Source organism: Cryptomeria japonica, chromosome 4 (assembly GCF_030272615.1).
Source record: "Cryptomeria japonica chromosome 4, Sugi_1.0, whole genome shotgun sequence".
Lineage (NCBI taxonomy): Eukaryota > Viridiplantae > Streptophyta > Pinopsida > Cupressales > Cupressaceae > Cryptomeria > Cryptomeria japonica.
Window position 1 is genome coordinate 81,010,030 of NC_081408.1, and position 13,269 is coordinate 81,023,298.

At 36.6% G+C, this 13,269-nt stretch overlaps 1 protein-coding gene across 2 annotated transcripts in view; it reads left to right on the forward strand.

Annotated features, from left to right (window-relative positions):
• The window catches only part of LOC131029483 (putative glucose-6-phosphate 1-epimerase), a 45,803-nt gene extending 36,109 nt beyond the window's left edge, over positions 1-9,694 (forward strand). For both annotated transcript variants that reach the window (XM_057959983.2, XM_057959984.2), the window contains 8 exons: positions 4,646-4,759; positions 5,528-5,579; positions 6,948-7,085; positions 7,344-7,442; positions 8,571-8,668; positions 8,881-8,988; positions 9,142-9,223; positions 9,352-9,694. In XM_057959983.2, the coding sequence (XP_057815966.1) occupies positions 4,646-4,759; positions 5,528-5,579; positions 6,948-7,085; positions 7,344-7,442; positions 8,571-8,668; positions 8,881-8,988; positions 9,142-9,223; positions 9,352-9,417 (757 nt within the window). In that variant the 3' untranslated portion in view covers positions 9,418-9,694. The remainder of the gene's footprint in view (positions 1-4,645; positions 4,760-5,527; positions 5,580-6,947; positions 7,086-7,343; positions 7,443-8,570; positions 8,669-8,880; positions 8,989-9,141; positions 9,224-9,351) is intronic.
• The last annotated feature ends 3,575 nt before the right edge of the window (positions 9,695-13,269 follow it).

Consider the following 13,269-nt stretch of genomic DNA (forward strand, 5'->3'; position numbering starts at 1 on the left):
AACTTCCTAAGGCAAAACATGTTGATTTACTTCCAAATACTCCCAAGGAACTAAGATCTTGGTACAAATAAGGAAGAAATGGGCGTGTTCTTGGAATTTGCTCTGGACCCTTTGGAAGGGTCAGGAGTGAACTTCTTGACTAAGGTTGATTTCACACTCCATTGCTTCTCTTTGCCTTCAAGCTTGATCAAACTCACTTCTCACAATAATCAAATCCATCTGCCATCCTTTTAGCTCAAAACAAGGTCGTTTTCATCATTTTAGGCAAGATAGGGGGTCAAACTGAGGATTTCGCTTTGGACCTAGGCCAAGGATAGGACCTATAGGGAATTTCACTCTGGACCCTTTGGAAGGGTTAGGAGCGAAATTCTCCTTTTGGGTTGATTTCTACCACTTCATCGCCTCAAACCTCTTCTCAAAGGCAAATATGCATCAAAGCCTCCTCAACCATGCCTCAAAAATCCAAAACTTGGCCATATCAAAGAGCAAAATAGAGGAAAAGTGAATTTCACTCTGGACCCTTTGGAAGGGTCAGGAGCGAAATTCTCATTTTAGGCTCATTTTCACCTTTTTCCTCCCTTCTTTGGCTTGGATATAACTTATTAGGCCTCTCCTGATCATCCTCCTGTCCAAGTTAGCATTCACTTCAAGGTTTTGTGAAGAAAAAAGGGTCTCAGATGAATTTCGCTTTGGACCCTTTGGAAGGGTCAGGAGCGAAATTCCTCCTTATGCTCAAATCCTGACTTCATTTTCATATTTCTTCACTCCAAATAAGTGTTTTGCCCTCAATAATGCTTGGGAATGAGTTAGTTCTAAGTTTGGATCAAAGTAGAATGTCCTATAGAGGAATTCGCTCTGGACCCTTTGGAAGGGTCAAGAGCGAAATTGAAATTCGCTTGGACCCTTTGGAAGGGTCAAGAGCGAAATTGAAATTCGCTTGGACCCTTTGGAAGGGTCAGGAGCGAAATTTGACATTTTGGTCTCTCCGTCAGGATTCATATATGGAATATAATATTTATGTATAAGTGACATTTCTTATACTTTAAGTTATATTCCATATATACTGTCAGGATGTTTGAGAGTGGTTTCGGACCTTTAGGAGTTATAATGTAAAATCTAGTTTTTGGAGGATTCTTCAATTTTCGAGACTTAGTCAAATTTCAAGATTAGGATGACATTCCAGACAGCCAAATTTCAGGACATTTGAAGATCGGGATGACATTCCAGACTTCATCACTCACCAATTTGACCTAACTCAGATCTTCAAAGATGATATTCACTCACCAAACTTCATTGACCTCCTGAAACTCAAACAAGACACTATTAGCAACAAGAGCAAAACTAGGCCTAAGGGAGACTTTCAAAGAAACCCTAACTTGGAGCACCTGTTGACTCCCCCTGGCTCAAGCAAAGCCTGCCATCCTATTGATCCCCCTGACGACACTCAAAATGCAAAGGCTAACAGACAAAACCCTAAAAACCTAGAAAGCAAACCCCAGAAAGCAAAAAAAAGTAGGGGTCCCCATTTGCAATGGGGCGATGTGTGAATACGTCACAACATGACTGTTGAGATTTTCCCATCTCCAATGAATGTTTGGTTGAATATGCTCATTGTAAAATGCTAATGTGGGGTCCTCTCACACAACAACCCTCATTTGGTCGAGAATAGTATCAATGCATTCATACATCTTTCCAAGGTTAGGTGCATTGACATCCCCATATCTTATGACATGGAAAATTGGAGTAGTGATGGAGACTATATATTTTGCATCACCTCAAAAAACATCACTCTTTACTACATTCTTCACCCTCTTCCCTTGCTTTGTCTTGGACTCAGACCACCAATTCCATTCTATTGTTATAAGAATTAGTTGCAATGCCTCTTGCAAATCAAGCATTCTCTCCAAGAGAATGAAATAGGATGTATATCTAGTCATGTCAACTTTCAAGGACTCCTTAGAGAAGCTTCTAAATTGTGCATGTGAAGTGTGATAGTTGTAGATAAACATATGCACATCTCTAGCATCATTTACCATTGGTTTGATCCAATGAATCTTTCCCATGTCCTTGAGTGCATTATTCATGGAATGCACACAAGTAGTCCACTAAATATGTCTATAAGCTGCCTCAATCAACTTCCCTACAATTTTGCACACATGGGCCACATCTGTCACTTCTTGGACCACATTTTGGGTCCAATATCCTCAATAGCATCCTTGAGGATTTGAAATTGAAATTTGGCATCTTTGTGATGTCTCGAACAATCAACCGCCTTAAGCAAATATGGGCCCTCTTTACATGTAACTATGATATTGATGAGTGGATGATGCCTAATGTTCATACACCGATCCATGACTATATTGCATCCACTTGTCATCCAACATTCCTTTATTTTCTTGATTAACACATTTATTTTGGAATAGTTCTTATCCAAGATTGTGGTCCTTAATTTTGTCTCCCCTGGTGGCACATATGATGGTCCTCCCCTTGTTACCATTGCTGTCATCTCTTTATAATAAGGAGATTGAGCCACATGGAATGGAATGCCATTGGAAAATAAGAATTTGCCAATGGCATCATCTATATCATCTTTCAACTACATGCTGAATAATTTAGGTATTGGGTTACTAGCATCACTTGTCAACTTGTATATCCCCATAGCCTCTAGTGCATGGGCCCTTAAAGAACTTGGCATATGTGCAACTCGTCTCTGCAAAGTAGAAGTCAAATTGTGTAGCTGGCCCCGATGATGCTGCGGCCTATGAGACAAAGTAGCATATACAGTTGCAGCTGCATTGTCTTCATTGAAACCCTATAGCTTATATATCTCAACACCTTTTCATCGGATATGAAGGAGGTGGGCATTAACTCTGGTAATGTTGCCTAAAATTTCAAATGCACAAAATGGCACTTCCACAACCTTGTGCCCCTAGATTTCTCAGGCTTGCCGGGTAATTTTGTTGCAAATTGTTTCAAAGGAGACTTATGTTCAAAAGAATCCTTAGCATACTCTGCCAATGATGTGGAGGGGCAATTAATACTTGCAGCTGCACTCGCCATGAAACTAGATGTTTGGGTTTCATTCTCATGATCACCCTTTTAGTCTCAGCCTTAGGCGCATAATCGGATTCAGTATTTTCTCTATGAACCCCAACCTCATCCTCACTCATGACATTATAACTCATTGTGACATTGCAATAAACAGTATAAAATTTATAAGTTTATAATTCTAAATTAAAACTCAACAATCCTTACAACATAATGCAAAGGATTAGGACACAGATTTTTTTTGTTTCTCTTACTTCAGATTGCATGAAGCATAGAAGTAGAGGATGCACAAATAAAAATTGTAGTTCTTAATCTTTGTCAACCAAGGATTTCACTTTTGTTTATCTTACTTCAGGTCACATGGAGCATAGAAGTAGAGGATACACAAAAGTTTCAGTCAAGTTTGACAAATTTTAAAATTAAATTATAAATTTCAATGTTGAATTTTGATGACAATATGAACTATGAACAATGAACAATGAACAATGAATCATTGAATATGCACTTGCAGCCATGTTTATGAAACATGAATCAATAAAATAAAAAAAAATAAAAATTCAAGAACAGTCATAGAATCCTACCTTATGCTTTGAAAAATCCTTCTAATTTGGTGTAGATTCCCTCTTCTTCCTCTTCTCCTTGCTCCTTCTCACCTGTCTTGCACTTGCAACACTTTAATCAGATTCTTTCACTCCTTCACCTACATTTTTGTTCCTTGTCAATCTTGCTATTGAAATCAAGTTGTGAGAAGAAATGAAGAATTTGGAGTGTTAGATAGAGTTTGGGAGGCATTGGTGGCACCCCGTTGGCCATTACGATTCGGCCTTGGGCTTTGGTTTCGAAGAAAATTTAATATTTTTTTATTTTTCTCACATTTTCCCTATTTGTTATGGGGTATGCTAGGGAGGTGTCTCGGCCATCCCAGCAGCACTGGTGGTGCAGTGGGGGCACGTCGCCCTGACACCCCCACGTCTCGGGAATGTCCTTGTCCCCGAAATGTCTGAATTTGGGGGGGGGGGGATGTATCCCCATTGTTCACTGTTTTTCAGGGATTTTGTTACATGTGAGATTCAAATATGTTGAGGTCAAATATGATCCTTTTCAATCCTTCTAATCAGTATTTTTATCATCAAAGCTCAATTCTATCTAATGTTTAATGGTTCAGTTTAGAACTAACATGTTAAAACCTTAGTAAGAGGTACAACCTTTTGCTTATCATCTGAAGTTCTCTGCCTTTTCTTGAGATCCTTTCTGTTGCCCTCATATCTGATGCATTTTCTTTGATACCCTCAATTTAATAGTTTTCATGTGTAGAAGTGTCCTATCACCTGTGTTGCATGTAATGGAAATTCTGAATCTTTGGAACCAGTGTTTTAAAAAGCAAGACTTGTTCTGCAAACTTCAAACTTTGATTCTTTGATCCCCAAGTCTGAAGGATGGGCGTGTGTAACTTACTATTTTAACAAATTACTTGACTGTAATTCCTTGTTCCGAGCATTCAAGTAGAGATAATTAGACACAATAAAATTTCAGAATTCAAGAAAAACAGTTGAATATTAGACTAAATATTGTAACTTGTGGTGCTTTCTTCTGGCAGTGAAGTAGAGATATATTTGTTTGGAGGATGTATCAGTTCGTGGAAGATTCCTGAAGGAAAAGATCTTCTTTTTGTGCGACCGGATGCTGTTTTCAATGGACAAAAGCCAATCAGGTTCTTTACATCTTCTGTATTAAGCATTTTTACATTGTCATGCAAGTCCATACCTATATTATAAGATTATATGAAAAATTTCTTTGTATTTCTCTATCTGAGAATCCATGACAAAACAACCAAGACATTGAAAGTCAATGACATTCCAAGAAGACCAAAAACAATCACTTCAGAACACTGGATTAAATTAATGCACTTTGTTCTTATGAACATATGCGTAGGTAAGTTACTTCCTCGACTGGTGTTTCCTGTAGGTTGAAGCTTCAAAATCTCACATTAGTAGCCTGTGTCTTAAAGTAACTATAGCTACTCTACAACTACATCACAACGTTAGATGGCATGATGCTACTTTTGCCTTTGTTATACATGTGGAGGGATGTCTATAACTTTGTCCAATTTGCTTCTTTACCAAAATTCCCCTTTCTTGAAGTGAAGATTCCTGTAGTCTCATCTTTTACTAGGAAAAGAACGAGATTGTTAACAGCGTAATATCCACTTTCACAGAATAAGACAAGTAATGTTACTGTGTTTTACTCAATCAACATAGCTTGAGCCTTTGACCATGCCTAATCCATCATTAGGATTACATTGGTTGAAGTCAAATGTTTTTCCTTTTTAAGGGTTATAATTTAATAAAAAATGAGATTCAAAGCATTTTCCTGCGTATGTTTTTTATTTTGCATAATCTTATTTAGAGATTCTACATTCCTGAAAGTTTCTTATGTTAATACTAACATTTTGTTACATATAAAATATGTTTGTATGTAGCGGAGGCATCCCACATTGTTTTCCTCAATTTGGGCCAGGCCCTATGCAGCAGGTACACTGTTGACTAGCTGCTATACAATATGGTGACTGAACAGTACGATTAGCATTTTTTTCCTTTTTGTTTCTTGGGTTGCCCCTAAGTGTGCCTTAAAGCACGTAAATTGTTTATAATATTATATATGTTGCATAGATCAATTTAGTTCTGAGAGTCAGCATGTTTGCCTGTATTAACTGCAAACTAGGTGTTTTACTTGTGCTGTAAACATCAATTATATGACAATTAGTTTAGCTTTGCCAAGCCTATTGCTTTTCTGTCTTCAATTGTATGAACCTGCTTATGTACTTTCTTCACTCAATATTATTACTGCTTTACTTGTTTCAGCAGCTGATTTTGAATGCGTTTCTTTTGTTCCTTTATCTTTATTTTAACTGGTTAATCATGTTTCGGAGTGATTTTCTAATTTATTGAATGTTTGAGTTTATTTTGGTCGTGTTTCAATTTTTTCATGTGAAAAGACCAATTTTTGATTGCAAGGAGCATATACAAAAAAATAAAGCAGGCACGGGCTCAACACCATTATAGGATCATATAGGACTTACCAATAAAGTTATCAGGATTAAAATCAATAGCATTATGTAACTGGAGGGTTAATGAAGACAATAAGGCCATCCAAAAGACAATTCTAAATTAATTAATCACTTATATAGAAGTTTTGGAGAGCTTGATCTAGACAGATGCGAACAGAGGTGGACTATAAGTTTGTTTAATGCTTCACAATAACGAGCCCAAAGCATAGAATTTAAAGAATCGTTTGAACATCTGTAAATTTAAATTTACATTTACAGATGTTCAAACGATTCTTTAAATAGAATTAATGGCAGCTATTTTCCTTTGATGAATCTTTTGAAGATCCATAAATTAAATGTAAAACATATCTTGAGTATATGTTTGCTGGAATTCTGTTTTCTTCTCGTTGTTGTTATCGCTGAAATAATGTGGTTTTAAACCTAACGATGGAAATTGAGTTACTTTATTTTTACCTATTGTTGGCCAATACTTCATACCTTAAGTATATGCTTAGATAAGGTGATTGTATCTTCCTTGATTCTTTTTTGTAGAGCACGTGTATGGTGTTCGTATTGTTCTGTAGAATGTATGTTTTTATTTTGTTTTCCTTTAAGATGTTGATTCTACAATGGATCCAGTTTATAACTCTCATTAGTATTAATTACTCAGTTTGAATCATGTTTTGTGTATCAATTTGGGGTATCACATAGTTCTACAACAAAGAATTTGAAGATGTCCAAACAATATCTATCTGTTTTCTCTGTAGATTTTTCCATATTTTTATATCCTATTTTCAAGGATTGCCAGAGTGCAGTAATTATTTTGATCACTGATTGAAACTTTGTTCCACAGCATGGCTTTGCACGGAATATGACATGGTCAGTTGCCTCATCTTCCAATTCAGAAGGAAATCCAACGGTAACTTTAGAGTTGAAAGACAATGCCTATACTCATTCCATGTGGGATTTCAAATTTTTGGCAACATATAAGGTGAGCTGCCAGCACGACCAGTCAAAAGTTGGACTTTAATGTCACTGTCTTTTCATTTGTTAAGGAATTTTTTTGTTTCAATTCTATTATAGAAACAAGATCTACATAGTTTCTGTATAATTCCTTCTGTCTTCTTTAGTTTATGATGTAGAAGGGAGGGGAGAGGGTTTATGCTGTTAAAAATGGAATGTTGTCTGCTTGCTTCTGGATTATTTTGGGGTTTTTTAACAAATGATTTGGATGGCATATGATTTGCAGGTCACAGTCGATTCTGATAAACTCTCAACGGAATTGATCATTAAAAATACGGACAATAAGGCATTTTCTTTCACTGCTGCACTGCATACGTACTTCCGTGTATGAAGCCTTCTTCCAGGTTTTATTAGTCTCTTTTCTTATAGAGCAAAGACTTAAGAAGTAATAGTCATAAATATTGACTTCTATCTTTTATTTGTTATACTATGATCTCAATTCTGTTGATATCTATGAAATGGAATTGCAATGAGTGGCTAAAACAGGTCAAAGGGACAGTACTAGCAAAGGTAACAAAATGAGGAGGGTATCTAAAGCACCACATAGAAATTAGGAAATTGACCAAAGAAGATAAACATGAAATATAAAGTAGGTTAACCATAAAAATGTGAAAGTTCATGAACACGAGAATACAAGATTACAATCTTCAATATGTAAAAATGCAACCCCTAAAATGTTAAGTTTCGGATACCTTTTTATGTATCGTATCCACATAGAATTCAAGATGTCATGGTAACTATGCGTGGCATACTTTTATTTGAAGTTGAGGTTATTTTATCTATTTTTACAGGCATCCTTTCTTGTGGGATATTGCCACAGAAGAATGTTGAAAGAAATAACTATCAGTTTCTTCAAACTTTCTTACAATAAATGTTCAGGTTGTTTAATCTTTGGTCCATTAGCGGTATAGATTGGTTGATCCATACATCTTAGTTTTTTGTGTAACTTGGATAAAGCGTGCTTCTGCAAATCTTATTTTTCACAAATAGTGTCCTATTCATCTCAACATGACTTGTCATCTCAATTTGATTGGTAATGCTTAATTCAACAACTTCCATTTTAGATTACAGGACATGCAACTATGAGTTACTCTTTATTGTTATTCCGTTTGGATAGTGAAATATTTAACTTACAGGTTTCCTTTATGAAAATATGCATTGATCCAAAATAGACATTTGAGTTTCCATAACAATAGACCAACTTAGGTTTGTGTGGTAAAATATTTGTTTCATTTGTTACAGGCTGTATACAATCCTTGCATTGAGATTGCTCTCTTGCCTCTTGAGTAAATCTGTATGACATTTGAAAGTTGACTCAGACGTGATTCCATAATTTTTGATTTTTAGGTTCAACAGGCAATATTGAATATTCACTTCATGGTTGAAAAACATTGTGTTTCTTTAACAAATTCCAAGAGCAGTACTTGAACAATTCATTATTTGTCTTTTGCAGGCATCTGTCACAGGTGCATTAGTTAAGGGACTTAAAGGTTGCAAGACTTTAAGCAAGTTTCCAGATCCACAAAATCCCGTTGAGGGTGTGGAGGAAAGGTGTGACTAAGTAAAGCAAAAATTGTATGGAAATAACTGTAATGCAAAAATAAAGTGATTTTCATTCAATACTTTGATACTCTTAAAGAAATAGAGTGCAAGCCTTGTAAAACGCAGCACTGCATGTGTTCATTAGTGTTTCCTTATTTGCCAGAAGTAGATATTCTTGTATACTTCTCATGGTACTTTCTGCTATTTATTGTTGGAGACAGGGAAATTGTAAATTTCCCAGGATTTGTGGATTGTATTTATCTTGATGCACCAAACAAGCTGCGGCTTGAGAATGGACTCGGCAATGCCATATCTATTGAAAACAAAAAGTAAGAAACATTTTCCTGTCCGACACTCAAAAATGTTCAAATGAAATATAATGCAAGGAATCTTTAGCAATTTATTGCATATACATGCACTTTTTTTGCTTCTATCTCTTTTACAGTATAACTCACTATGCATGCCATTGAACTTTCACGCAGCTGGGGAGATGCTGTACTGTGGAATCCTCATTTGCAAATGGAAGCTTGTTACAAAGATTTTGTGTGTGTTGAAAATGCCAAGGTATTGCCAACTACGAATTGTATTTATGTTTTAGCTTTTCTCTGTGCATAGAGGTCTAAAATGATTAGAAGCAAAAACTAGAGTATTTTAAACTCACAATTTGAACATATCCAATTGCCTTAAAACAGATCGGAAAGGTGGAACTAGAGCCTGGACAGACATGGTCTGGACTGCAATATCTGACTGCCAGCTGATTGGAGCTCATGGTCAAGTGTTTCTAAAGGTTGATTTTGGAAAATTTACGACAAACAAGTTGATTTCATGCCTTTATTTTCTTGAAAAGGCTTGCAGTTGAGTCAGAAGTTATCATATACATGATATTCCATGCTATTGTTACTCTTATGAGATTGCAATAAGTTCATTCCTCTCCAATTCTGCTGGATAAATGGACAAAGGAAAACTAAGCTCTTGCGAAGCATTGAAATATCAAATCTGAATTTATTGGATGGCCACAACTTGCTTTCAGTACTATATATTGCTTGGAGAACACCCATTTGGTATATGTGCTGTAGATCACAGGTTTAACTTTGTTATTTGGGAACCCATTATATTCCTTGACATTTCTTCTTCATGAATGATAACACAAATCCTCAACTAATTACCATATGACATTTTATCAAGCTACATTTTCCATTTTCACATCAAAGTGTATCTGGGTAGTAGCATACACTATTGTTGATGCATAGGAGTTTCCAATCAAGCTTCTATCCGTTTAGCACTAGGAGAATCTGTTCGTGTGTTCCCTCAATAATGGTAACATATCATTAATGGCATGACTATTTCTTCTCCATGAATGATAACACAAATTCTCAACTAATTACCAAATGACATTTTGTCAAGCTGCATTTTCCATTTTCACATCAAACTATATCTGGGTGGTGTTGTGAGGTACTCACACATCGCCCCATCTTTTTTTTCCTGCTTTCTAGGGTAGTGTTAAGAGTCCTTAGCTATTAGCCTTTGCATCGAAGAAGTATAGATGGTCAAGAAGCCAGGAGCTAGGTGGATAGCCTTGTGTAAGAGGTGAAGTGAGTAACTTTGTTAGCCTTCAATAACATCCAAATCACATGAGAAGTTAAGTCCATCATGAGTTCAACCGAAGAGTGTGAGAGGCTACCAGATAGGAAAGCTTCAAGTGCCCCTCTCCCAGAGCGAATTTCACTTCTAAGTGCCCCAGGTTGAAGGCAAAGTCACATTTAAGGTGAGTTTTGAGGTCTTATAGTATATAGAAACATGAACTAAGGTATGCAGTAGTGAGATGCAACTTAAGAGTACATTTTCATGAACTTCAAGTGCTTAAGGTGGAGGGCGAAAATGCTTCAAGTTCTTCTCTTGAGGAGCGAAATTCATTTCAAGCACCCTTAGATGAGAGTGTAGTGCTCCTAGACCACACCGTAAGCCTAGTTCAACAAGCTTGAACTAATGGAATGGAGGAGGGCGAATGAGAAAACAATTAGTGCCAAATTTCAATTAACTTCATGGGCCTCTCTCTTAGAGCGAAAATTCATCCTAAGACCTTATGTTGAGCATGCTATGATGTAGTGAAGTTGGGAAAATGAGTGTAAGTGAGCAAAGGGGGTTAGAATATTGATTTTGAAATTCACTTCAGGTGCTCCTTCTTTGGAGCGAATTCCATTTCATGTGCTCTTTAATGGGAGTGAATTTCCCTTTTAGGCCTTCATGAGGTAAATTTGACATGTTTTTGTGAATGAAAGTTTGAGAAACCTAAGGATTGAATTGATGAAACAATGAAGTAATGAAGGGAGAGTTCATTTTGGTTTTCACTTCACGTGCTGAGGTAGGAGAGCAAACTTCATGTGCAAGCCTAGGGGAGCGAACTTCACGTCCAAGCCAAGGGGAGCGAACTTCATGTGCTGAGGTAGGAGAGCGAGCTTCATGTACAAGCCAAGAGGAGCGAGCTTCATGTACAAGCCAAGTAGAGTGAACTTCATGTGCATGTGATCAAGAATTTGCAAGATTGTTTATGAGAACATTGCTCCGAACCGATTCAATGCTTGGAAGGAGTAATTTTGAGTTAAGAAGATGAATAGGCAAGATAGAAGGTTACTTCATGTGCTCCCATATTGGAGCGAACTTCATGAGCAAGGTGATTGGAGTGAACTTCAAGTGCTCCTTCATGAGAGCGGATTTTCTCTAAATCCTCATACCAAACTTGCAAAACATATAAAATCAAAGAATATATCAAGTTAAAAGAACTATCAACGTTATATATTATGTGTATTTGATGCCATACTTGTTTTGTTTTGCAAATATAAAAGGAGGATGATGCGAATTACAAAGCCACACCTTGAAGGAATAGGAGAAAGGAGATTGCAAGATCTACACCGTCATGCAAGTTCAAGAAGACAACTTCATCAACAAGCACAAGGGTATCAAGGAAGGAAGAATCTCAACTCTCACCACACTCTAGAGACATGAAGAGATCAAAGGAAGGCGAAGGAGAAGTTGTACAATCACCCCAAGGCAAGCGAGTGAGGATGAAGGAAAGACACAACTACCTCAATGTTTCCCATCACCACTACTTTGAGCGAGCATGAAAGGTTGAATATCAAGAGATATTTCTTAACATCCCTTCATGGTGATGAACCAAGTTTACAAGTGCAAGTTGAAGTGGCTTCCTAGTCGTCATCCCAGTCCCTACCTCCACCAATCAAAGAAGTTCTACCTCAACACGTCTAGATGCAATGTACCCGACTCGTCCATGATGACACAAACTTTGAGACACCTACCCCTGTTATTCATTGGTCAAATATCCAGAGACGACGTGTCAAAATGTTGTAATTATTTCACTGGCCAGAATTGAGTTTGTTGTAACAAACCCTAATCAGGGTTTTCATTGTAAAATCTCAACCATTGATCTGAAATTGATTTGAGCCATTGAATTGTATTGAGAGAATTATAAAAGGCTCAAGTTTTTTATTTATAAAGGTTAATAGTTAGTGAATAGAGAGTAGCAGGAGAATTAGTAAATAAGAGAAGAATAGTTTAGTTAGAGTAGAAGTTAGATTAGGAAAAGGCAAAGATTGTTGCCAAACCTTGTTGTAAAGAACAATTGATTCATTGAAGTTAAGGTCAATTTGATTCGTTGCTTCAACAACTTGCATAGTCTCTACTTCTCTTTAATGTCCATGTTGATTAGATTGGATGGAGGAAATTGTTGAGTGTATTTATGTGGAATCCGTTTAGTCCATACCACTAGCCTCTTGCCGATTGCCGATTGTAAGTGTGCCTTGCGTGGTCAATTGGAATGATATGAGCTTAACTTCAAATTATTATGCGTTCATTGTTTATGCATTAACTTGAATGGTGATCAATGTTTGATGCTAATGATTTGAACATCTTTTAAATGTCCTTAGAAAATTGCACTGAGCTTCTGTCAAATTGTTCAGTTTTATGGTGAGACCTCGTTTAGTAGGATTCCATTGAATCATTCACCTATTTTCTTGCATTCTTAGGATTAGAATAGGCTTCCCAAACCCTTTCCTTTTGCCTTTTTTCAACTCAAGCTAGTTTAGGACAAAAAGCATCACAAGATTGCAATATCAGATGATCAAGTTCCAACGATTCAAGCATTCAATAATTTAATGTAAGTCCCCTTTGTGATTCCAGCATAATCACATCAAACCAACGAGCTTATCCACACGTCGTGACCCGATATACTAGAATCTTGGAGTTATCTCAAGTTATTCTTAAGCTAATCTTCAGTATTTGAGTAACTTTGTTCAAGAGAGGATAAGATACTTTTGGGTATTTTATTCTGTGTTCACACGTGCATGAAAAACACATCAACAGGTAGTAGCACAAAGTATTGTTGATGCATAGGAGTTTCTAATCAAGCATCCTATTTGTTCAACATGAGGAGAATCTGTTTGTGTGCTTCCCCCAATAATGGTAACATATCATCAACAACATGATTAGTTCTATTATGACTGAAAAGTAACTGTTCGGAAAAAAATATGCAAAACTTTTGGTTGTATTGACATTATCTATTATCATGATGGAAATGATGTGATGGGATTATAGAC